The 26,088-nt window shown below is 52.0% G+C and overlaps 4 protein-coding genes across 4 annotated transcripts; all 4 read left to right on the top strand.

Annotated features, from left to right (window-relative positions):
- The first annotated feature begins 1,206 nt into the window (after positions 1-1,206).
- On the top strand, positions 1,207-2,593 carry LOC135971543 (double homeobox protein 4C-like). The gene has a single exon (XM_073995090.1). The coding sequence runs from the start codon at positions 1,316-1,318 to the stop codon at positions 2,591-2,593; it is 1,278 nt and encodes a 425-aa protein (XP_073851191.1). The 5' UTR covers positions 1,207-1,315.
- A 5,104-nt stretch (positions 2,594-7,697) lies between these two features.
- On the top strand, positions 7,698-9,084 carry LOC135971542 (double homeobox protein 4C-like). Its single transcript, XM_073995089.1, has one exon. It carries the CDS (start codon positions 7,807-7,809, stop codon positions 9,082-9,084), a length of 1,278 nt encoding a protein of 425 aa, XP_073851190.1. The 5' UTR covers positions 7,698-7,806.
- A 5,106-nt stretch (positions 9,085-14,190) lies between these two features.
- On the top strand, positions 14,191-15,577 carry LOC135971541 (double homeobox protein 4C-like). Its single transcript, XM_073995088.1, has one exon. It carries the CDS (start codon positions 14,300-14,302, stop codon positions 15,575-15,577), a length of 1,278 nt encoding a protein of 425 aa, XP_073851189.1. The 5' UTR covers positions 14,191-14,299.
- A 5,104-nt stretch (positions 15,578-20,681) lies between these two features.
- Positions 20,682-22,068, top strand: LOC135971540 (double homeobox protein 4C-like). The gene has a single exon (XM_073995087.1). It carries the CDS (start codon positions 20,791-20,793, stop codon positions 22,066-22,068), a length of 1,278 nt encoding a protein of 425 aa, XP_073851188.1. The 5' UTR covers positions 20,682-20,790.
- Positions 22,069-26,088: the final 4,020 nt, after the last annotated feature.

Raw genomic sequence — 26,088 nt, 5'->3', positions numbered from 1 at the left:
CCCCAGCCAACAACACCCTTCTATCTCAAACTCTCAGCCCTAGACGCAACTGCTCTCGGTTTCCTAACAGCCCTAGACCTCGCCCTTATAACCAACAAACTAAAAGTGAAAAACCCATCACAAATACTCAAATTCTCCAACATACTAGGATACTTCCCCACCACAGTTCACCGTATGATCCCCTAGCAAAACCTACTTATAAGTCAAAACTTAGCCCTCCTCTTATTAGACTCAACATGGCTAGAAAAATCTATACCCGAAATAATCTCACAAACACATATTACCGCTTCCACAACTGTAACCACCCAGAGAGGCATAATCAAACTCTACTTCCTCTCTTTCCTCATCCCCCCTATCCTGACCCTACTTCTAATAATATAACCTATTACCCCGAGTAATCTCAATCACAATGTATACACCAACAAACAATGTTCAACCAGCAACCACCGCTAACCAACGCCCGTAATCATACAAGGCACCCGCACCAATACAGTCACCTCGAATTAACCCCGACCCCTCCCCCTCAAAAATCACCCAGTTACCCATATTATTGAAATTAACCACCACCACTTCTTCATCCAAACTTAAAACCCATAAAACCAGCCCTACCTCCATCATTAATCCTACCAAAGGACCCCCTAGAACCTCAAGCCCTGAGCCCCATGTCTCAGGATACTCTTCAATGGCCATTGCTGTAGTATAACCAAAGACAACTATTATACCCCCCAGATAAACTAAAAATATCATTAAACCCATATAAGCCCCCCCATAATTGAAAATAATCACACAACCAATCACACCACTAACAATTAACGCTAAACCCCCATAAATAGGAGAGGGCTTAGGAGAAAAACCTACAAACCCCATAACCAATTATAAACTTAATGTTGATAAAACATATGTCATTGCTTCCATATGGACTCCAACCATAACCAATGATACGAAAAACCATCGTTGTACCTCAACTACAAAAGCACCCATGATTCCACTACGCAAATCCAACCCAATCCTAAAAATCATCAACCACTCCCCCCACCCCACTCCCCACTTCCGGGGCTTCTCCGGCCCCACCCATACCCAGGCCACAGTGACCTGGGCCCTGTGGGTCCCGGCTTCCGAGGGCGGGCTTGCCCTGGGCTCCTCCGGCATTCCTGAAGGGGCGGAGCCTGTGGGCCTTTATAAGGGCCGCTGGCCGGCTGGGCCGGCCTCCTGGCCGGACCTGCTCGCCGTGCACGGGCCGACTGAGGGGCACTGGAGCCCGCCGGCCTCTCTCTGCCCGTGTCTGTCCGCGAAATTCCGGCCAGGTCTCCCCGCGATGGCTCTCCCGACACCCGGCGACGGCGCCCTCCCGGCGGGAGCCCGAGGACGAGGACGGCGAAGGAGACTCGTTTGGACCCCGAGCCAGAGGGAGGCCCTGCGAGCCTGCTTTGAGCGGAACCCGTACCCGGGCATCGCCACCAGGGAAGAGCTGGCCCAGGCCATCGGCATTCCGGAGCCCAGGGTCCAGATTTGGTTTCAGAACGAGAGATCGCGCCAGCTGAGGCAGCACCGGCGGGAATCTCGGCCCTGGCCCGGGAAACGCGGCCCGCAAGAAGGCAGGCGAAAGCGGACCGCCGTCACCCGGTCCCAGACCGCCCTGCTCCTGCGAGCCTTCCAGCAGGATCGCTTTCCAGGCATCGCCACCCGGGAAGAACTGGCCAGAGAGACGGGCCTCCCGGAGTCCCGGATTCAGATTTGGTTTCAGAACCGGAGGGCCAGGCACCCAGGCCAGGGTGGCGGGGCACCGGCGCACGCAGGCGGCCCGGGCGACGCGGCCCCCGGCGGGTGTCCCCCCGCTCCCTCGCCGGTCGCCTCCACCCACACCGGGGCGTGGGGAACGGGGCTTCCCGCCCCCCACGTGCCCTGCGCGCCCTGGACTCTCCCACCGGGGGCTTTCGTGGGCCAGGGAGCAGGGGCCGTCGCCCCGCTGCAGCCCAGCCAGGCTGCGCAGGCAGCAGGGATCTCCCATCCCGCCCCGGCAGGCGGGGATTGGGATTTTTCCTACGCTGCCCTGGCGACTCCGGAAGGGGCGCTCTCCCACCCTCAGACTCCCCGGGGGTGGCCTCCGCGCCCGAGCCAATGGCGGGGGGATCGGGACCCGCAGCACCACAGCCTGCCGGGCCCTTGCTCGGTGGGACAGCCTGGGCCCGCTGGAGCTGAGCCGCAGGGCCAGGGTGTGCTGGCGCCGCCCACGTCCCAGGGGAGTCCGTGGTGGGGCTGGGGCCAGGGGCCCCAGGTCGCCGGGGCGGCGTGGGAGCCCCAAGTCGGGGCAGCTCCACCTCCGGGGCCCGCGCCCCCGGAGGCCTCCGCGGGGCAGGAGCAGATGCAAGCCATCCGGGCGCCCTCCCCGCCGCTCCAGGAGCCTGGGCGCTCGTCTGCACTCCCCTGCAGCCTGCTGGATGAGCTCCTGGAGACCCCCGAGTTTCTGCAGCAGGGGCAACCTTTGCTGGAAACGGAGGCCCCGACGGAGCTGCAGGACGTGGGAGAGCCCGCTTTGCTGGAACCGCTACTCCTCAGCGACGAGGAGTACCGGGCTCTGCTGGAGGAGCTTTAGGACGCGGGGTTGGGGACGGGATCGGGGGCGGGGCGGTGGCCTCCCTTTCGCGGTGAGCACCTGGCTCGGTGTGGAGAGGCCTGTTTTCCCTCCGGGCTGACCAGCCTGGCATTCCTGCCTTCCCGGTCTGGGCGCGGCGGCGGCGGCCGGAGACTCCACACCGAGGAGAACTGAGCATCCATCCCGGGGATTCCAGAGCCGGCCCAGGTTCCAGGAGGGGGACCGTCTACTGCGCATGCGCGGCCGTGCGGGCAGCGGCCAAGGCTCTGGGAGCAGCCCCGGCAGAGCTCTCACGCTTTTCCACCACCCGACCCCCGCTTGATCCCCCACCCCACTCCCCAACACAGCGCGCGCGCGCGCGCCCGCGCACACGCACACACACCCCAAGACACCCACACAACCACACACCCACACACCCAAACACACCACCCCCACCCCCACCCCCACCCCCACCGAAAGCACCACCACCGTGTTCTGCACTGGGCTGCCCTTGCCATCAAACTAGGAATAGCCCCCTTCCACTTTGGAGTCCCAGAAGTTACCCAAGGAACATCCCTAACTTCTGGCCTACTCCTCCTTACATGGCAAATACTAGCCCCCATCTCAATCATATACCAAATTCACCCATCAATCAACACCCATATCCTCCTAACTCCCTCTACCCTATCTATCACAGTAGGCAGCTGAGGAGGTCTCAACCGAACACAATTACGCAAAATCCTAGGATATTCTTCAATCACTCACATAGGCTGAATAATAAGAACACTAGTATATAACCCAACTATCACAATTCTTTACTTCACCATAGACATCATCCTAACAACTACCATATTCCTGACCCTCAACCTAAACTCAAACACCACCACCCTCATACTATCCCACACCTGAAACAAATCAACCTGTCTAGCACCACTAAGAGCATCCACCCTCCTATCCCTAGGGGGCTTACCCCCTCTAACCGGCTTCCTACCTACATGAATTACCGTTCAAGAACTCACAATAAACAATCACTTTCTCATCCCCTCTATCATAATTATCAGAACTCTGCTTAACCCGTATTTCTCTATACGCCTAATCTATACCATCTCCCTAACACTATTTCCTACATCCAACAACACAAAAATAATATGGCAATTCGAAAACACAAAACCTACACTCCTTATTCCCCCACTCGTCATTGCCTCTACCCTTTTACTACCAACCTCCGCCCTAATTTTGGCTATCCACTAGAAATTTAGGTTAAACAAGACCAAGAGCCTTCAAAGCCCTTAGTAAGTGTAAATACTTAATTTCTGAAGTACATAAGGACTGCAAACACCTACTCTGCATCAATTGAACGCAAATCAATTACTTTCATTAAGCTAAGCCCTCACTAGATCAACGGGACTCGAACCCACAAAAATTTAGTGAACAGCTAAATACCCTAATCAACTGGCTTTGATCCACTTCTCCCGCCGCAGGGAAAAAAGGCGGGAGAAGCCCCGGCAGAAACTTTTAAAGCTGCTCCTTTGAACTTGCAATTCAATGTGAAAATCACCTCCGGGCTGGTCAAAGGAGGACTAGACCCCTGTCTTTAGGTTTACAGCCTAATGCTTACTCAGCCACTTTACCCTTCCCTTCTCTCTATCTCTACCTATGCTCATCAACCGTTGACTCTTTTCAACAAACCATAAGGACATTGGGACTCTATACCTACTATTTGGTGCATGAGCTGGAATCCTAGGTACAGCTCTAAGCCTTCTTCTTCGAGCTGAACTAGGTCAACCCGGCAATCTACTAGGTAACGACCATATTTACAACGTTATTGTAACGGCCCATGCATTCATCATAATTTTATCCTTATAATTGCCCATGGACTCACCTCCTCCATCTATTTCTGCCTAGCTAACTCAGACTATGAACGTACCCACAGCCGTATCCTACTACTGTCCCGAGGACTTCAAACCCTACTCCCATTAATAACCTTTAGATGGTTCACAGCAAACCTTACTAATCTTGCCCTACCCCCCACTATCAACCTACTAGGTGAGCTCTTTGTAATCGCAGCCTCATTTTCCTGATCCCATATGACTATTGTACTAACAGGACTCAACATACTAATTACAGCCCTCTACTCTCTCCACATGTTCATCACAATGCAGCGAGGAACACTTACACATCATATAATCAACATAAAACCCCCCTTCACACGAGAAAATACGTTCGTATTTATACACCTCGCTCCAATCATTCTTCTATCCCTCAACCCCAATATCATTCTAGGGTTTGCTCCCTGTAAATATAGTTTAATCAAAACATTAGATTGTGAACCTAACTATGGAAGCTTATCACTTCTTATTTACCGAGAGAACCTGCAAGGGCTGCTAATCCATGCCTCCGTACTTAAAATTACGGCTTTCTCAACTTTTAAAGGATAACTAACAGCTATCCATTGGCCTTAGGAGCCAAAAACATTGGTGCAACTCCAAATAAAAGTAACAATCGTGTGTACCCCTGTTATAACAACAACCCTCGCCTCCCTAACTCTTCCATTTTTTGCCACCCTCATCAACCCTGACAAAACACGCTCATATCCAAATTATGTAAAAACAACTGTAACATATGCTTTTATTACTAGCCTTCTTCCAACAACTTTCTACATTTTCTTCAACCAAGAAACAACCATGTGAAGTTGACATTGAATAACAGCCCAGACATTAGATCTAACACTAAGCTTTAAACTAGATTACTTTTCCATAATATTTATTCCAATCGCACTGTTCATCACCTGATCCATTATAGAATCCTCGCTATGGTACATAAGCTCAGATCCAAACATTAACCAACTCTTCAAATATCTCCTTATCTTCCTCGCTGCCATACTAATTCCAGTTACTGCTAACAACCTTTTCCAACTCTTCATCGGTTGGGAAGGCGTAGGAATTAATATCCTTCCTCCTAATTAGCTGATGACACGCTCGAGCGGACGCCAACACAGCAGCCATCCAAGCAGTCCTATACAACCGTATTGGCGACATTGGTCTTATCCTAGCTATGACACGATTCCTCCTGCATTACAACTCATGAGGCTTTCAACAGATATTAGCCCTAAACTCCAACTCAAACCTCCTTCCACTAATAGGCCTTCTCCTAGCAGCAACAGGAAAATCAGCCCAATTTGGCCTTCACCCCGACTGCCCTCTGCCATAGAAGGCCCAACTCCAGTCTCAGCTCTACTTCACTCCAGCACCATAGTTGTTGCCGGAGTATTCCTACTCATCCGTTTCCACCCTTTGATAGAAAACTATACACTAATCCAAAACCTCACATTATGCCTGGGAGCCATTACTACTCTATTCAGAGCCATCTGTGCCCTCACACAACACGATATTTAAAAAATCGTGGCCTTCCCTACCTCAAGTCAACTAGGCCTAATAATAGTCACCATTGGTATTAACCAACCATACCTAGCATTCCTACACATCTGCACCCATGCCTTCTTCAAAGCTGTACTTTTTATGTGCTCCGGATCCATTATTCATAACCTAAACAACGAACAGGACATTCGAAAAATAGGAGGTCTGTTTAAAACACTGCCCCTCACCTCAACTTCCCTAGTTATTGGCAACCTAGCACTCACAGGAATGCCTTTCCTCACAGGCTCCTACTCCAAAGATCTCATTATCGAAGCCACAAATACGTCGTATACCAACGCCTGAGCCCTATTTATTACTCTCATCGCCACCTCCCTAACAAGCGCCTACAGTACTCGAACCATTCTCCTTACCCTAACAGGACAACCCCGCTTCCCAGCCCTAATAAACATCAACGAAAACAACCCCGCCCTACTAAACCCAATTAAATAGGCAGTATAATCACGGGATTCCTTATCACCAGTAATATCCCCCCTACCTCACTCCCCCAGCCAACAACACCCTTCTATCTCAAACTCTCAGCCCTAGACGCAACTGCTCTCGGTTTCCTAACAGCCCTAGACCTCGCCCTTATAACCAACAAACTAAAAGTGAAAAACCCATCACAAATACTCAAATTCTCCAACATACTAGGATACTTCCCCACCACAGTTCACCGTATGATCCCCTAGCAAAACCTACTTATAAGTCAAAACTTAGCCCTCCTCTTATTAGACTCAACATGGCTAGAAAAATCTATACCCGAAATAATCTCACAAACACATATTACCGCTTCCACAACTGTAACCACCCAGAGAGGCATAATCAAACTCTACTTCCTCTCTTTCCTCATCCCCCCTATCCTGACCCTACTTCTAATAATATAACCTATTACCCCGAGTAATCTCAATCACAATGTATACACCAACAAACAATGTTCAACCAGCAACCACCGCTAACCAACGCCCGTAATCATACAAGGCACCCGCACCAATACAGTCACCTCGAATTAACCCCGACCCCTCCCCCTCAAAAATCACCCAGTTACCCATATTATTGAAATTAACCACCACCACTTCTTCATCCAAACTTAAAACCCATAAAACCAGCCCTACCTCCATCATTAATCCTACCAAAGGACCCCCTAGAACCTCAAGCCCTGAGCCCCATGTCTCAGGATACTCTTCAATGGCCATTGCTGTAGTATAACCAAAGACAACTATTATACCCCCCAGATAAACTAAAAATATCATTAAACCCATATAAGCCCCCCCATAATTGAAAATAATCACACAACCAATCACACCACTAACAATTAACGCTAAACCCCCATAAATAGGAGAGGGCTTAGGAGAAAAACCTACAAACCCCATAACCAATAATACACTTAATGTCGATAAAACATATGTCATTGCTTCCATATGGACTCCAACCATAACCAATGATACGAAAAACCATCGTTGTACCTCAACTACAAAAGCACCCATGATTCCACTACGCAAATCCAACCCAATCCTAAAAATCATCAACCACTCCCCCCACCCCACTCCCCACTTCCGGGGCTTCTCCGGCCCCACCCATACCCAGGCCACAGTGACCTGGGCCCTGTGGGTCCCGGCTTCCGAGGGCGGGCTTGCCCTGGGCTCCTCCGGCATTCCTGAAGGGGCGGAGCCTGTGGGCCTTTATAAGGGCCGCTGGCCGGCTGGGCCGGCCTCCTGGCCGGACCTGCTCGCCGTGCACGGGCCGACTGAGGGGCACTGGAGCCCGCCGGCCTCTCTCTGCCCGTGTCTGTCCGCGAAATTCCGGCCAGGTCTCCCCGCGATGGCTCTCCCGACACCCGGCGACGGCGCCCTCCCGGCGGGAGCCCGAGGACGAGGACGGCGAAGGAGACTCGTTTGGACCCCGAGCCAGAGGGAGGCCCTGCGAGCCTGCTTTGAGCGGAACCCGTACCCGGGCATCGCCACCAGGGAAGAGCTGGCCCAGGCCATCGGCATTCCGGAGCCCAGGGTCCAGATTTGGTTTCAGAACGAGAGATCGCGCCAGCTGAGGCAGCACCGGCGGGAATCTCGGCCCTGGCCCGGGAAACGCGGCCCGCAAGAAGGCAGGCGAAAGCGGACCGCCGTCACCCGGTCCCAGACCGCCCTGCTCCTGCGAGCCTTCCAGCAGGATCGCTTTCCAGGCATCGCCACCCGGGAAGAACTGGCCAGAGAGACGGGCCTCCCGGAGTCCCGGATTCAGATTTGGTTTCAGAACCGGAGGGCCAGGCACCCAGGCCAGGGTGGCGGGGCACCGGCGCACGCAGGCGGCCCGGGCGACGCGGCCCCCGGCGGGTGTCCCCCCGCTCCCTCGCCGGTCGCCTCCACCCACACCGGGGCGTGGGGAACGGGGCTTCCCGCCCCCCACGTGCCCTGCGCGCCCTGGACCCTCCCACCGGGGGCTTTCGTGGGCCAGGGAGCAGGGGCCGTCGCCCCGCTGCAGCCCAGCCAGGCTGCGCAGGCAGCAGGGATCTCCCATCCCGCCCCGGCAGGCGGGGATTGGGATTTTTCCTACGCTGCCCTGGCGACTCCGGAAGGGGCGCTCTCCCACCCTCAGACTCCCCGGGGGTGGCCTCCGCGCCCGAGCCAATGGTGGGGGGATCGGGACCCGCAGCACCACAGCCTGCCGGGCCCTTGCTCGGTGGGACAGCCTGGGCCCGCTGGAGCTGAGCCGCAGGGCCAGGGTGTGCTGGCGCCGCCCACGTCCCAGGGGAGTCCGTGGTGGGGCTGGGGCCAGGGGCCCCAGGTCGCCGGGGCGGCGTGGGAGCCCCAAGTCGGGGCAGCTCCACCTCCGGGGCCCGCGCCCCCGGAGGCCTCCGCGGGGCAGGAGCAGATGCAAGCCATCCGGGCGCCCTCCCCGCCGCTCCAGGAGCCTGGGCGCTCGTCTGCACTCCCCTGCAGCCTGCTGGATGAGCTCCTGGAGACCCCCGAGTTTCTGCAGCAGGGGCAACCTTTGCTGGAAACGGAGGCCCCGACGGAGCTGCAGGACGTGGGAGAGCCCGCTTTGCTGGAACCGCTACTCCTCAGCGACGAGGAGTACCGGGCTCTGCTGGAGGAGCTTTAGGACGCGGGGTTGGGGACGGGATCGGGGGCGGGGCGGTGGCCTCCCTTTCGCGGTGAGCACCTGGCTCGGTGTGGAGAGGCCTGTTTTCCCTCCGGGCTGACCAGCCTGGCATTCCTGCCTTCCCGGTCTGGGCGCGGCGGCGGCGGCCGGAGACTCCACACCGAGGAGAACTGAGCATCCATCCCGGGGATTCCAGAGCCGGCCCAGGTTCCAGGAGGGGGACCGTCTACTGCGCATGCGCGGCCGTGCGGGCAGCGGCCAAGGCTCTGGGAGCAGCCCCGGCAGAGCTCTCACGCTTTTCCACCACCCGACCCCCGCTTGATCCCCCACCCCACTCCCCAACACAGCGCGCGCGCGCGCGCGCCCGCGCACACGCACACACACCCCAAGACACCCACACAACCACACACCCACACACCCAAACACACCACCCCCACCCCCACCCCCACCCCCACCGAAAGCACCACCACCGTGTTCTGCACTGGGCTGCCCTTGCCATCAAACTAGGAATAGCCCCCTTCCACTTTGGAGTCCCAGAAGTTACCCAAGGAACATCCCTAACTTCTGGCCTACTCCTCCTTACATGGCAAATACTAGGCCCCATCTCAATCATATACCAAATTCACCCATCAATCAACACCCATATCCTCCTAACTCCCTCTACCCTATCTATCACAGTAGGCAGCTGAGGAGGTCTCAACCGAACACAATTACGCAAAATCCTAGGATATTCTTCAATCACTCACATAGGCTGAATAATAAGAACACTAGTATATAACCCAACTATCACAATTCTTTACTTCACCATAGACATCATCCTAACAACTACCATATTCCTGACCCTCAACCTAAACTCAAACACCACCACCCTCATACTATCCCACACCTGAAACAAATCAACCTGTCTAGCACCACTAAGAGCATCCACCCTCCTATCCCTAGGGGGCTTACCCCCTCTAACCGGCTTCCTACCTACATGAATTACCGTTCAAGAACTCACAATAAACAATCACTTTCTCATCCCCTCTATCATAATTATCAGAACTCTGCTTAACCCGTATTTCTCTATACGCCTAATCTATACCATCTCCCTAACACTATTTCCTACATCCAACAACACAAAAATAATATGGCAATTCGAAAACACAAAACCTACACTCCTTATTCCCCCACTCGTCATTGCCTCTACCCTTTTACTACCAACCTCCGCCCTAATTTTGGCTATCCACTAGAAATTTAGGTTAAACAAGACCAAGAGCCTTCAAAGCCCTTAGTAAGTGTAAATACTTAATTTCTGAAGTACATAAGGACTGCAAACACCTACTCTGCATCAATTGAACGCAAATCAATTACTTTCATTAAGCTAAGCCCTCACTAGATCAACGGGACTCGAACCCACAAAAATTTAGTGAACAGCTAAATACCCTAATCAACTGGCTTTGATCCACTTCTCCCGCCGCAGGGAAAAAAGGCGGGAGAAGCCCCGGCAGAAACTTTTAAAGCTGCTCCTTTGAACTTGCAATTCAATGTGAAAATCACCTCCGGGCTGGTCAAAGGAGGACTAGACCCCTGTCTTTAGGTTTACAGCCTAATGCTTACTCAGCCACTTTACCCTTCCCTTCTCTCTATCTCTACCTATGCTCATCAACCGTTGACTCTTTTCAACAAACCATAAGGACATTGGGACTCTATACCTACTATTTGGTGCATGAGCTGGAATCCTAGGTACAGCTCTAAGCCTTCTTCTTCGAGCTGAACTAGGTCAACCCGGCAATCTACTAGGTAACGACCATATTTACAACGTTATTGTAACGGCCCATGCATTCATCATAATTTTATCCTTATAATTGCCCATGGACTCACCTCCTCCATCTATTTCTGCCTAGCTAACTCAGACTATGAACGTACCCACAGCCGTATCCTACTACTGTCCCGAGGACTTCAAACCCTACTCCCATTAATAACCTTTAGATGGTTCACAGCAAACCTTACTAATCTTGCCCTACCCCCCACTATCAACCTACTAGGTGAGCTCTTTGTAATCGCAGCCTCATTTTCCTGATCCCATATGACTATTGTACTAACAGGACTCAACATACTAATTACAGCCCTCTACTCTCTCCACATGTTCATCACAATGCAGCGAGGAACACTTACACATCATATAATCAACATAAAACCCCCCTTCACACGAGAAAATACGTTCGTATTTATACACCTCGCTCCAATCATTCTTCTATCCCTCAACCCCAATATCATTCTAGGGTTTGCTCCCTGTAAATATAGTTTAATCAAAACATTAGATTGTGAACCTAACTATGGAAGCTTATCACTTCTTATTTACCGAGAGAACCTGCAAGGGCTGCTAATCCATGCCTCCGTACTTAAAATTACGGCTTTCTCAACTTTTAAAGGATAACTAACAGCTATCCATTGGCCTTAGGAGCCAAAAACATTGGTGCAACTCCAAATAAAAGTAACAATCGTGTGTACCCCTGTTATAACAACAACCCTCGCCTCCCTAACTCTTCCATTTTTTGCCACCCTCATCAACCCTGACAAAACACGCTCATATCCAAATTATGTAAAAACAACTGTAACATATGCTTTTATTACTAGCCTTCTTCCAACAACTTTCTACATTTTCTTCAACCAAGAAACAACCATGTGAAGTTGACATTGAATAACAGCCCAGACATTAGATCTAACACTAAGCTTTAAACTAGATTACTTTTCCATAATATTTATTCCAATCGCACTGTTCATCACCTGATCCATTATAGAATCCTCGCTATGGTACATAAGCTCAGATCCAAACATTAACCAACTCTTCAAATATCTCCTTATCTTCCTCGCTGCCATACTAATTCCAGTTACTGCTAACAACCTTTTCCAACTCTTCATCGGTTGGGAAGGCGTAGGAATTAATATCCTTCCTCCTAATTAGCTGATGACACGCTCGAGCGGACGCCAACACAGCAGCCATCCAAGCAGTCCTATACAACCGTATTGGCGACATTGGTCTTATCCTAGCTATGACACGATTCCTCCTGCATTACAACTCATGAGGCTTTCAACAGATATTAGCCCTAAACTCCAACTCAAACCTCCTTCCACTAATAGGCCTTCTCCTAGCAGCAACAGGAAAATCAGCCCAATTTGGCCTTCACCCCGACTGCCCTCTGCCATAGAAGGCCCAACTCCAGTCTCAGCTCTACTTCACTCCAGCACCATAGTTGTTGCCGGAGTATTCCTACTCATCCGTTTCCACCCTTTGATAGAAAACTATACACTAATCCAAAACCTCACATTATGCCTGGGAGCCATTACTACTCTATTCAGAGCCATCTGTGCCCTCACACAACACGATATTTAAAAAATCGTGGCCTTCCCTACCTCAAGTCAACTAGGCCTAATAATAGTCACCATTGGTATTAACCAACCATACCTAGCATTCCTACACATCTGCACCCATGCCTTCTTCAAAGCTGTACTTTTTATGTGCTCCGGATCCATTATTCATAACCTAAACAACGAACAGGACATTCGAAAAATAGGAGGTCTGTTTAAAACACTGCCCCTCACCTCAACTTCCCTAGTTATTGGCAACCTAGCACTCACAGGAATGCCTTTCCTCACAGGCTCCTACTCCAAAGATCTCATTATCGAAGCCACAAATACGTCGTATACCAACGCCTGAGCCCTATTTATTACTCTCATCGCCACCTCCCTAACAAGCGCCTACAGTACTCGAACCATTCTCCTTACCCTAACAGGACAACCCCGCTTCCCAGCCCTAATAAACATCAACGAAAACAACCCCGCCCTACTAAACCCAATTAAATAGGCAGTATAATCACGGGATTCCTTATCACCAGTAATATCCCCCCTACCTCACTCCCCCAGCCAACAACACCCTTCTATCTCAAACTCTCAGCCCTAGACGCAACTGCTCTCGGTTTCCTAACAGCCCTAGACCTCGCCCTTATAACCAACAAACTAAAAGTGAAAAACCCATCACAAATACTCAAATTCTCCAACATACTAGGATACTTCCCCACCACAGTTCACCGTATGATCCCCTAGCAAAACCTACTTATAAGTCAAAACTTAGCCCTCCTCTTATTAGACTCAACATGGCTAGAAAAATCTATACCCGAAATAATCTCACAAACACATATTACCGCTTCCACAACTGTAACCACCCAGAGAGGCATAATCAAACTCTACTTCCTCTCTTTCCTCATCCCCCCTATCCTGACCCTACTTCTAATAATATAACCTATTACCCCGAGTAATCTCAATCACAATGTATACACCAACAAACAATGTTCAACCAGCAACCACCGCTAACCAACGCCCGTAATCATACAAGGCACCCGCACCAATACAGTCACCTCGAATTAACCCCGACCCCTCCCCCTCAAAAATCACCCAGTTACCCATATTATTGAAATTAACCACCACCACTTCTTCATCCAAACTTAAAACCCATAAAACCAGCCCTACCTCCATCATTAATCCTACCAAAGGACCCCCTAGAACCTCAAGCCCTGAGCCCCATGTCTCAGGATACTCTTCAATGGCCATTGCTGTAGTATAACCAAAGACAACTATTATACCCCCCAGATAAACTAAAAATATCATTAAACCCATATAAGCCCCCCCATAATTGAAAATAATCACACAACCAATCACACCACTAACAATTAACGCTAAACCCCCATAAATAGGAGAGGGCTTAGGAGAAAAACCTACAAACCCCATAACCAATAATACACTTAATGTCGATAAAACATATGTCATTGCTTCCATATGGACTCCAACCATAACCAATGATACGAAAAACCATCGTTGTACCTCAACTACAAAAGCACCCATGATTCCACTACGCAAATCCAACCCAATCCTAAAAATCATCAACCACTCCCCCCACCCCACTCCCCACTTCCGGGGCTTCTCCGGCCCCACCCATACCCAGGCCACAGTGACCTGGGCCCTGTGGGTCCCGGCTTCCGAGGGCGGGCTTGCCCTGGGCTCCTCCGGCATTCCTGAAGGGGCGGAGCCTGTGGGCCTTTATAAGGGCCGCTGGCCGGCTGGGCCGGCCTCCTGGCCGGACCTGCTCGCCGTGCACGGGCCGACTGAGGGGCACTGGAGCCCGCCGGCCTCTCTCTGCCCGTGTCTGTCCGCGAAATTCCGGCCAGGTCTCCCCGCGATGGCTCTCCCGACACCCGGCGACGGCGCCCTCCCGGCGGGAGCCCGAGGACGAGGACGGCGAAGGAGACTCGTTTGGACCCCGAGCCAGAGGGAGGCCCTGCGAGCCTGCTTTGAGCGGAACCCGTACCCGGGCATCGCCACCAGGGAAGAGCTGGCCCAGGCCATCGGCATTCCGGAGCCCAGGGTCCAGATTTGGTTTCAGAACGAGAGATCGCGCCAGCTGAGGCAGCACCGGCGGGAATCTCGGCCCTGGCCCGGGAAACGCGGCCCGCAAGAAGGCAGGCGAAAGCGGACCGCCGTCACCCGGTCCCAGACCGCCCTGCTCCTGCGAGCCTTCCAGCAGGATCGCTTTCCAGGCATCGCCACCCGGGAAGAACTGGCCAGAGAGACGGGCCTCCCGGAGTCCCGGATTCAGATTTGGTTTCAGAACCGGAGGGCCAGGCACCCAGGCCAGGGTGGCGGGGCACCGGCGCACGCAGGCGGCCCGGGCGACGCGGCCCCCGGCGGGTGTCCCCCCGCTCCCTCGCCGGTCGCCTCCACCCACACCGGGGCGTGGGGAACGGGGCTTCCCGCCCCCCACGTGCCCTGCGCGCCCTGGACCCTCCCACCGGGGGCTTTCGTGGGCCAGGGAGCAGGGGCCGTCGCCCCGCTGCAGCCCAGCCAGGCTGCGCAGGCAGCAGGGATCTCCCATCCCGCCCCGGCAGGCGGGGATTGGGATTTTTCCTACGCTGCCCTGGCGACTCCGGAAGGGGCGCTCTCCCACCCTCAGACTCCCCGGGGGTGGCCTCCGCGCCCGAGCCAATGGTGGGGGGATCGGGACCCGCAGCACCACAGCCTGCCGGGCCCTTGCTCGGTGGGACAGCCTGGGCCCGCTGGAGCTGAGCCGCAGGGCCAGGGTGTGCTGGCGCCGCCCACGTCCCAGGGGAGTCCGTGGTGGGGCTGGGGCCAGGGGCCCCAGGTCGCCGGGGCGGCGTGGGAGCCCCAAGTCGGGGCAGCTCCACCTCCGGGGCCCGCGCCCCCGGAGGCCTCCGCGGGGCAGGAGCAGATGCAAGCCATCCGGGCGCCCTCCCCGCCGCTCCAGGAGCCTGGGCGCTCGTCTGCACTCCCCTGCAGCCTGCTGGATGAGCTCCTGGAGACCCCCGAGTTTCTGCAGCAGGGGCAACCTTTGCTGGAAACGGAGGCCCCGACGGAGCTGCAGGACGTGGGAGAGCCCGCTTTGCTGGAACCGCTACTCCTCAGCGACGAGGAGTACCGGGCTCTGCTGGAGGAGCTTTAGGACGCGGGGTTGGGGACGGGATCGGGGGCGGGGCGGTGGCCTCCCTTTCGCGGTGAGCACCTGGCTCGGTGTGGAGAGGCCTGTTTTCCCTCCGGGCTGACCAGCCTGGCATTCCTGCCTTCCCGGTCTGGGCGCGGCGGCGGCGGCCGGAGACTCCACACCGAGGAGAACTGAGCATCCATCCCGGGGATTCCAGAGCCGGCCCAGGTTCCAGGAGGGGGACCGTCTACTGCGCATGCGCGGCCGTGCGGGCAGCGGCCAAGGCTCTGGGAGCAGCCCCGGCAGAGCTCTCACGCTTTTCCACCACCCGACCCCCGCTTGATCCCCCACCCCACTCCCCAACACAGCGCGCGCGCGCGCGCCCGCGCACACGCACACACACCCCAAGACACCCACACAACCACACACCCACACACCCAAACACACCACCCCCACCCCCACCCCCACCCCCACCGAAAGCACCACCACCGTGTTCTGCACTGGGCTGCCCTTGCCATCAAACTAGGAATAGCCCCCTTCCACTTTGGAGTCCCAGAAGTTACCCAAGGAACATCCCTAACTTCTGGCCTACTCCTCCTTACATGGCAAATACTAGCCCCCATCTCAATCATATACCAAATTCACCCATCAATCAACACCCATATCCTCCTAACTCCCTCTACCCTATCTATCACAGTAGGCAGCTGAGGAGGTCTCAACCGAACACAATTACGCAAAATCCTAGGATATTCTTCAATCACTCACATAGGCTGAATAATAAGAACACTAGTATATAACCCAACTATCACAATTCTTTACTTCACCATAGACATCATCCTAACAACTACCATATTCCTGACCCTCAACCTAAACTCAAACACCACCACCCTCATACTATCCCACACCTGAAACAAATCAACCTGTCTAGCACCACTAAGAGCATCCACCCTCCTATCCCTAGGGGGCTTACCCCCTCTAACCGGCTTCCTACCTACATGAATTACCGTTCAAGAACTCACAATAAACAATCACTTTCTCATCCCCTCTATCATAATTATCAGAACTCTGCTTAACCCGTATTTCTCTATACGCCTAATCTATACCATCTCCCTAACACTATTTCCTACATCCAACAACACAAAAATAATATGGCAATTCGAAAACACAAAACCTACACTCCTTATTCCCCCACTCGTCATTGCCTCTACCCTTTTACTACCAACCTCCGCCCTAATTTTGGCTATCCACTAGAAATTTAGGTTAAACAAGACCAAGAGCCTTCAAAGCCCTTAGTAAGTGTAAATACTTAATTTCTGAAGTACATAAGGACTGCAAACACCTACTCTGCATCAATTGAACGCAAATCAATTACTTTCATTAAGCTAAGCCCTCACTAGATCAACGGGACTCGAACCCACAAAAATTTAGTGAACAGCTAAATACCCTAATCAACTGGCTTTGATCCACTTCTCCCGCCGCAGGGAAAAAAGGCGGGAGAAGCCCCGGCAGAAACTTTTAAAGCTGCTCCTTTGAACTTGCAATTCAATGTGAAAATCACCTCCGGGCTGGTCAAAGGAGGACTAGACCCCTGTCTTTAGGTTTACAGCCTAATGCTTACTCAGCCACTTTACCCTTCCCTTCTCTCTATCTCTACCTATGCTCATCAACCGTTGACTCTTTTCAACAAACCATAAGGACATTGGGACTCTATACCTACTATTTGGTGCATGAGCTGGAATCCTAGGTACAGCTCTAAGCCTTCTTCTTCGAGCTGAACTAGGTCAACCCGGCAATCTACTAGGTAACGACCATATTTACAACGTTATTGTAACGGCCCATGCATTCATCATAATTTTATCCTTATAATTGCCCATGGACTCACCTCCTCCATCTATTTCTGCCTAGCTAACTCAGACTATGAACGTACCCACAGCCGTATCCTACTACTGTCCCGAGGACTTCAAACCCTACTCCCATTAATAACCTTTAGATGGTTCACAGCAAACCTTACTAATCTTGCCCTACCCCCCACTATCAACCTACTAGGTGAGCTCTTTGTAATCGCAGCCTCATTTTCCTGATCCCATATGACTATTGTACTAACAGGACTCAACATACTAATTACAGCCCTCTACTCTCTCCACATGTTCATCACAATGCAGCGAGGAACACTTACACATCATATAATCAACATAAAACCCCCCTTCACACGAGAAAATACGTTCGTATTTATACACCTCGCTCCAATCATTCTTCTATCCCTCAACCCCAATATCATTCTAGGGTTTGCTCCCTGTAAATATAGTTTAATCAAAACATTAGATTGTGAACCTAACTATGGAAGCTTATCACTTCTTATTTACCGAGAGAACCTGCAAGGGCTGCTAATCCATGCCTCCGTACTTAAAATTACGGCTTTCTCAACTTTTAAAGGATAACTAACAGCTATCCATTGGCCTTAGGAGCCAAAAACATTGGTGCAACTCCAAATAAAAGTAACAATCGTGTGTACCCCTGTTATAACAACAACCCTCGCCTCCCTAACTCTTCCAATTTTTGCCACCCTCATCAACCCTGACAAAACACGCTCATATCCAAATTATGTAAAAACAACTGTAACATATGCTTTTATTACTAGCCTTCTTCCAACAACTTTCTACATTTTCTTCAACCAAGAAACAACCATGTGAAGTTGACATTGAATAACAGCCCAGACATTAGATCTAACACTAAGCTTTAAACTAGATTACTTTTCCATAATATTTATTCCAATCGCACTGTTCATCACCTGATCCATTATAGAATCCTCGCTATGGTACATAAGCTCAGATCCAAACATTAACCAACTCTTCAAATATCTCCTTATCTTCCTCGCTGCCATACTAATTCCAGTTACTGCTAACAACCTTTTCCAACTCTTCATCGGTTGGGAAGGCGTAGGAATTAATATCCTTCCTCCTAATTAGCTGATGACACGCTCGAGCGGACGCCAACACAGCAGCCATCCAAGCAGTCCTATACAACCGTATTGGCGACATTGGTCTTATCCTAGCTATGACACGATTCCTCCTGCATTACAACTCATGAGGCTTTCAACAGATATTAGCCCTAAACTCCAACTCAAACCTCCTTCCACTAATAGGCCTTCTCCTAGCAGCAACAGGAAAATCAGCCCAATTTGGCCTTCACCCCGACTGCCCTCTGCCATAGAAGGCCCAACTCCAGTCTCAGCTCTACTTCACTCCAGCACCATAGTTGTTGCCGGAGTATTCCTACTCATCCGTTTCCACCCTTTGATAGAAAACTATACACTAATCCAAAACCTCACATTATGCCTGGGAGCCATTACTACTCTATTCAGAGCCATCTGTGCCCTCACACAACACGATATTTAAAAAATCGTGGCCTTCCCTACCTCAAGTCAACTAGGCCTAATAATAGTCACCATTGGTATTAACCAACCATACCTAGCATTCCTACACATCTGCACCCATGCCTTCTTCAAAGCTGTACTTTTTATGTGCTCCGGATCCATTATTCATAACCTAAACAACGAACAGGACATTCGAAAAATAGGAGGTCTGTTTAAAACACTGCCCCTCACCTCAACTTCCCTAGTTATTGGCAACCTAGCACTCACAGGAATGCCTTTCCTCACAGGCTTCTACTCCAAAGATCTCATTATCGAAGCCACAAATACGTCGTATACCAACGCCTGAGCCCTATTTATTACTCTCATCGCCACCTCCCTAACAAGCGCCTACAGTACTCGAACCATTCTCCTTACCCTAACAGGACAACCCCGCTTCCCAGCCCTAATAAACATCAACGAAAACAACCCCGCCCTACTAAACCCAATTAAATAGGCAGTAGAATCACGGGATTCCTTATCACCAGTAATATCCCCCCTACCTCACTCCCCCAGCCAACAACACCCTTCTATCTCAAACTCTCAGCCCTAGACGCAACTGCTCTCGGTTTCCTAACAGCCCTAGACCTCGCCCTTATAACCAACAAACTAAAAGTGAAAAACCCATCACAAATACTCAAATTCTCCAACATACTAGGATACTTCCCCACCACAGTTCACCGTATGATCCCCTAGCAAAACCTACTTATAAGTCAAAACTTAGCCCTCCTCTTATTAGACTCAACATGGCTAGAAAAATCTATACCCGAAATAATCTCACAAACACATATTACCGCTTCCACAACTGTAACCACCCAGAGAGGCATAATCAAACTCTACTTCCTCTCTTTCCTCATCCCCCCTATCCTGACCCTACTTCTAATAATATAACCTATTACCCCGAGTAATCTCAATCACAATGTATACACCAACAAACAATGTTCAACCAGCAACCACCGCTAACCAACGCCCGTAATCATACAAGGCACCCGCACCAATACAGTCACCTCGAATTAACCCCGACCCCTCCCCCTCAAAAATCACCCAGTTACCCATATTATTGAAATTAACCACCACCACTTCTTCATCCAAACTTAAAACCCATAAAACCAGCCCTACCTCCATCATTAATCCTACCAAAGGACCCCCTAGAACCTCAAGCCCTGAGCCCCATGTCTCAGGATACTCTTCAATGGCCATTGCTGTAGTATAACCAAAGACAACTATTATACCCCCCAGATAAACTAAAAATATCATTAAACCCATATAAGCCCCCCCATAATTGAAAATAATCACACAACCAATCACACCACTAACAATTAACGCTAAACCCCCATAAATAGGAGAGGGCTTAGGAGAAAAACCTACAAACCCCATAACCAATTATACACTTAATGTTGATAAAACATATGTCATTGCTTCCATATGGACTCCAACCATAACCAATGATACGAAAAACCATCGTTGTACCTCAACTACAAAAGCACCCATGATTCCACTACGCAAATCCAACCCAATCCTAAAAATCATCAACCACTCCCCCCACCCCACTCCCCACTTCCGGGGCTTCTCCGGCCCCACCCATACCCAGGCCACAGTGACCTGGGCCCTGTGGGTCCCGGCTTCCGAGGGCGGGCTTGCCCTGGGCTCCTCCGGCATTCCTGAAGGGGCGGAGCCTGTGGGCCTTTATAAGGGCCGCTGGCCGGCTGGGCCGGCCTCCTGGCCGGACCTGCTCGCCGTGCACGGGCCGACTGAGGGGCACTGGAGCCCGCCGGCCTCTCTCTGCCCGTGTCTGTCCGCGAAATTCCGGCCAGGTCTCCCCGCGATGGCTCTCCCGACACCCGGCGACGGCGCCCTCCCGGCGGGAGCCCGAGGACGAGGACGGCGAAGGAGACTCGTTTGGACCCCGAGCCAGAGGGAGGCCCTGCGAGCCTGCTTTGAGCGGAACCCGTACCCGGGCATCGCCACCAGGGAAGAGCTGGCCCAGGCCATCGGCATTCCGGAGCCCAGGGTCCAGATTTGGTTTCAGAACGAGAGATCGCGCCAGCTGAGGCAGCACCGGCGGGAATCTCGGCCCTGGCCCGGGAAACGCGGCCCGCAAGAAGGCAGGCGAAAGCGGACCGCCGTCACCCGGTCCCAGACCGCCCTGCTCCTGCGAGCCTTCCAGCAGGATCGCTTTCCAGGCATCGCCACCCGGGAAGAACTGGCCAGAGAGACGGGCCTCCCGGAGTCCCGGATTCAGATTTGGTTTCAGAACCGGAGGGCCAGGCACCCAGGCCAGGGTGGCGGGGCACCGGCGCACGCAGGCGGCCCGGGCGACGCGGCCCCCGGCGGGTGTCCCCCCGCTCCCTCGCCGGTCGCCTCCACCCACACCGGGGCGTGGGGAACGGGGCTTCCCGCCCCCCACGTGCCCTGCGCGCCCTGGACTCTCCCACCGGGGGCTTTCGTGGGCCAGGGAGCAGGGGCCGTCGCCCCGCTGCAGCCCAGCCAGGCTGCGCAGGCAGCAGGGATCTCCCATCCCGCCCCGGCAGGCGGGGATTGGGATTTTTCCTACGCTGCCCTGGCGACTCCGGAAGGGGCGCTCTCCCACCCTCAGACTCCCCGGGGGTGGCCTCCGCGCCCGAGCCAATGGCGGGGGGATCGGGACCCGCAGCACCACAGCCTGCCGGGCCCTTGCTCGGTGGGACAGCCTGGGCCCGCTGGAGCTGAGCCGCAGGGCCAGGGTGTGCTGGCGCCGCCCACGTCCCAGGGGAGTCCGTGGTGGGGCTGGGGCCAGGGGCCCCAGGTCGCCGGGGCGGCGTGGGAGCCCCAAGTCGGGGCAGCTCCACCTCCGGGGCCCGCGCCCCCGGAGGCCTCCGCGGGGCAGGAGCAGATGCAAGCCATCCGGGCGCCCTCCCCGCCGCTCCAGGAGCCTGGGCGCTCGTCTGCACTCCCCTGCAGCCTGCTGGATGAGCTCCTGGAGACCCCCGAGTTTCTGCAGCAGGGGCAACCTTTGCTGGAAACGGAGGCCCCGACGGAGCTGCAGGACGTGGGAGAGCCCGCTTTGCTGGAACCGCTACTCCTCAGCGACGAGGAGTACCGGGCTCTGCTGGAGGAGCTTTAGGACGCGGGGTTGGGGACGGGATCGGGGGCGGGGCGGTGGCCTCCCTTTCGCGGTGAGCACCTGGCTCGGTGTGGAGAGGCCTGTTTTCCCTCCGGGCTGACCAGCCTGGCATTCCTGCCTTCCCGGTCTGGGCGCGGCGGCGGCGGCCGGAGACTCCACACCGAGGAGAACTGAGCATCCATCCCGGGGATTCCAGAGCCGGCCCAGGTTCCAGGAGGGGGACCGTCTACTGCGCATGCGCGGCCGTGCGGGCAGCGGCCAAGGCTCTGGGAGCAGCCCCGGCAGAGCTCTCACGCTTTTCCACCACCCGACCCCCGCTTGATCCCCCACCCCACTCCCCAACACAGCGCGCGCGCGCGCGCCCGCGCACACGCACACACACCCCAAGACACCCACACAACCACACACCCACACACCCAAACACACCACCCCCACCCCCACCCCCACCCCCACCGAAAGCACCACCACCGTGTTCTGCACTGGGCTGCCCTTGCCATCAAACTAGGAATAGCCCCCTTCCACTTTGGAGTCCCAGAAGTTACCCAAGGAACATCCCTAACTTCTGGCCTACTCCTCCTTACATGGCAAATACTAGCCCCCATCTCAATCATATACCAAATTCACCCATCAATCAACACCCATATCCTCCTAACTCCCTCTACCCTATCTATCACAGTAGGCAGCTGAGGAGGTCTCAACCGAACACAATTACGCAAAATCCTAGGATATTCTTCAATCACTCACATAGGCTGAATAATAAGAACACTAGTATATAACCCAACTATCACAATTCTTTACTTCACCATAGACATCATCCTAACAACTACCATATTCCTGACCCTCAACCTAAACTCAAACACCACCACCCTCATACTATCCCACACCTGAAACAAATCAACCTGTCTAGCACCACTAAGAGCATCCACCCTCCTATCCCTAGGGGGCTTACCCCCTCTAACCGGCTTCCTACCTACATGAATTACCGTTCAAGAACTCACAATAAACAATCACTTTCTCATCCCCTCTATCATAATTATCAGAACTCTGCTTAACCCGTATTTCTCTATACGCCTAATCTATACCATCTCCCTAACACTATTTCCTACATCCAACAACACAAAAATAATATGGCAATTCGAAAACACAAAACCTACACTCCTTATTCCCCCACTCGTCATTGCCTCTACCCTTTTACTACCAACCTCCGCCCTAATTTTGGCTATCCACTAGAAATTTAGGTTAAACAAGACCAAGAGCCTTCAAAGCCCTTAGTAAGTGTAAATACTTAATTTCTGAAGTACATAAGGACTGCAAACACCTACTCTGCATCAATTGAACGCAAATCAATTACTTTCATTAAGCTAAGCCCTCACTAGATCAACGGGACTCGAACCCACAAAAATTTAGTGAACAGCTAAATACCCTAATCAACTGGCTTTGATCCACTTCTCCCGCCGCAGGGAAAAAAGGCGGGAGAAGCCCCGGCAGAAACTTTTAAAGCTGCTCCTTTGAACTTGCAATTCAATGTGAAAATCACCTCCGGGCTGGTCAAAGGAGGACTAGACCCCTGTCTTTAGGTTTACAGCCTAATGCTTACTCAGCCACTTTACCCTTCCCTTCTCTCTATCTCTACCTATGCTCATCAACCGTTGACTCTTTTCAACAAACCATAAGGACATTGGGACTCTATACCTACTATTTGGTGCATGAGCTGGAATCCTAGGTACAGCTCTAAGCCTTCTTCTTCGAGCTGAACTAGGTCAACCCGGCAATCTACTAGGTAACGACCATATTTACAACGTTATTGTAACGGCCCATGCATTCATCATAATTTTATCCTTATAATTGCCCATGGACTCACCTCCTCCATCTATTTCTGCCTAGCTAACTCAGACTATGAACGTACCCACAGCCGTATCCTACTACTGTCCCGAGGACTTCAAACCCTACTCCCATTAATAACCTTTAGATGGTTCACAGCAAACCTTACTAATCTTGCCCTACCCCCCACTATCAACCTACTAGGTGAGCTCTTTGTAATCGCAGCCTCATTTTCCTGATCCCATATGACTATTGTACTAACAGGACTCAACATACTAATTACAGCCCTCTACTCTCTCCACATGTTCATCACAATGCAGCGAGGAACACTTACACATCATATAATCAACATAAAACCCCCCTTCACACGAGAAAATACGTTCGTATTTATACACCTCGCTCCAATCATTCTTCTATCCCTCAACCCCAATATCATTCTAGGGTTTGCTCCCTGTAAATATAGTTTAATCAAAACATTAGATTGTGAACCTAACTATGGAAGCTTATCACTTCTTATTTACCGAGAGAACCTGCAAGGGCTGCTAATCCATGCCTCCGTACTTAAAATTACGGCTTTCTCAACTTTTAAAGGATAACTAACAGCTATCCATTGGCCTTAGGAGCCAAAAACATTGGTGCAACTCCAAATAAAAGTAACAATCGTGTGTACCCCTGTTATAACAACAACCCTCGCCTCCCTAACTCTTCCATTTTTTGCCACCCTCATCAACCCTGACAAAACACGCTCATATCCAAATTATGTAAAAACAACTGTAACATATGCTTTTATTACTAGCCTTCTTCCAACAACTTTCTACATTTTCTTCAACCAAGAAACAACCATGTGAAGTTGACATTGAATAACAGCCCAGACATTAGATCTAACACTAAGCTTTAAACTAGATTACTTTTCCATAATATTTATTCCAATCGCACTGTTCATCACCTGATCCATTATAGAATCCTCGCTATGGTACATAAGCTCAGATCCAAACATTAACCAACTCTTCAAATATCTCCTTATCTTCCTCGCTGCCATACTAATTCCAGTTACTGCTAACAACCTTTTCCAACTCTTCATCGGTTGGGAAGGCGTAGGAATTAATATCCTTCCTCCTAATTAGCTGATGACACGCTCGAGCGGACGCCAACACAGCAGCCATCCAAGCAGTCCTATACAACCGTATTGGCGACATTGGTCTTATCCTAGCTATGACACGATTCCTCCTGCATTACAACTCATGAGGCTTTCAACAGATATTAGCCCTAAACTCCAACTCAAACCTCCTTCCACTAATAGGCCTTCTCCTAGCAGCAACAGGAAAATCAGCCCAATTTGGCCTTCACCCCGACTGCCCTCTGCCATAGAAGGCCCAACTCCAGTCTCAGCTCTACTTCACTCCAGCACCATAGTTGTTGCCGGAGTATTCCTACTCATCCGTTTCCACCCTTTGATAGAAAACTATACACTAATCCAAAACCTCACATTATGCCTGGGAGCCATTACTACTCTATTCAGAGCCATCTGTGCCCTCACACAACACGATATTTAAAAAATCGTGGCCTTCCCTACCTCAAGTCAACTAGGCCTAATAATAGTCACCATTGGTATTAACCAACCATACCTAGCATTCCTACACATCTGCACCCATGCCTTCTTCAAAGCTGTACTTTTTATGTGCTCCGGATCCATTATTCATAACCTAAACAACGAACAGGACATTCGAAAAATAGGAGGTCTGTTTAAAACACTGCCCCTCACCTCAACTTCCCTAGTTATTGGCAACCTAGCACTCACAGGAATGCCTTTCCTCACAGGCTCCTACTCCAAAGATCTCATTATCGAAGCCACAAATACGTCGTATACCAACGCCTGAGCCCTATTTATTACTCTCATCGCCACCTCCCTAACAAGCGCCTACAGTACTCGAACCATTCTCCTTACCCTAACAGGACAACCCCGCTTCCCAGCCCTAATAAACATCAACGAAAACAACCCCGCCCTACTAAACCCAATTAAATAGGCAGTATAATCACGGGATTCCTTATCACCAGTAATATCCCCCCTACCTCACTCCCCCAGCCAACAACACCCTTCTATCTCAAACTCTCAGCCCTAGACGCAACTGCTCTCGGTTTCCTAACAGCCCTAGACCTCGCCCTTATAACCAACAAACTAAAAGTGAAAAACCCATCACA

Source organism: Macaca fascicularis, chromosome 6 (genome assembly GCF_037993035.2).
Source record: "Macaca fascicularis isolate 582-1 chromosome 6, T2T-MFA8v1.1".
Taxonomy (NCBI): Eukaryota; Metazoa; Chordata; class Mammalia; order Primates; family Cercopithecidae; genus Macaca; species Macaca fascicularis.
Note: the sequence above shows the minus strand (reverse complement) of the source record. Positions and strands in the feature narration are given on the sequence as shown.

Coding starts and splice junctions, on each gene's coding strand:
- LOC135971543 (XM_073995090.1), top strand. CDS start 1,316: ATGGCTCTCCCGACACCCGGCGACGGCGCCCTCCCGGCGGGAGCCCGA.
- LOC135971542 (XM_073995089.1), top strand. CDS start 7,807: ATGGCTCTCCCGACACCCGGCGACGGCGCCCTCCCGGCGGGAGCCCGA.
- LOC135971541 (XM_073995088.1), top strand. CDS start 14,300: ATGGCTCTCCCGACACCCGGCGACGGCGCCCTCCCGGCGGGAGCCCGA.
- LOC135971540 (XM_073995087.1), top strand. CDS start 20,791: ATGGCTCTCCCGACACCCGGCGACGGCGCCCTCCCGGCGGGAGCCCGA.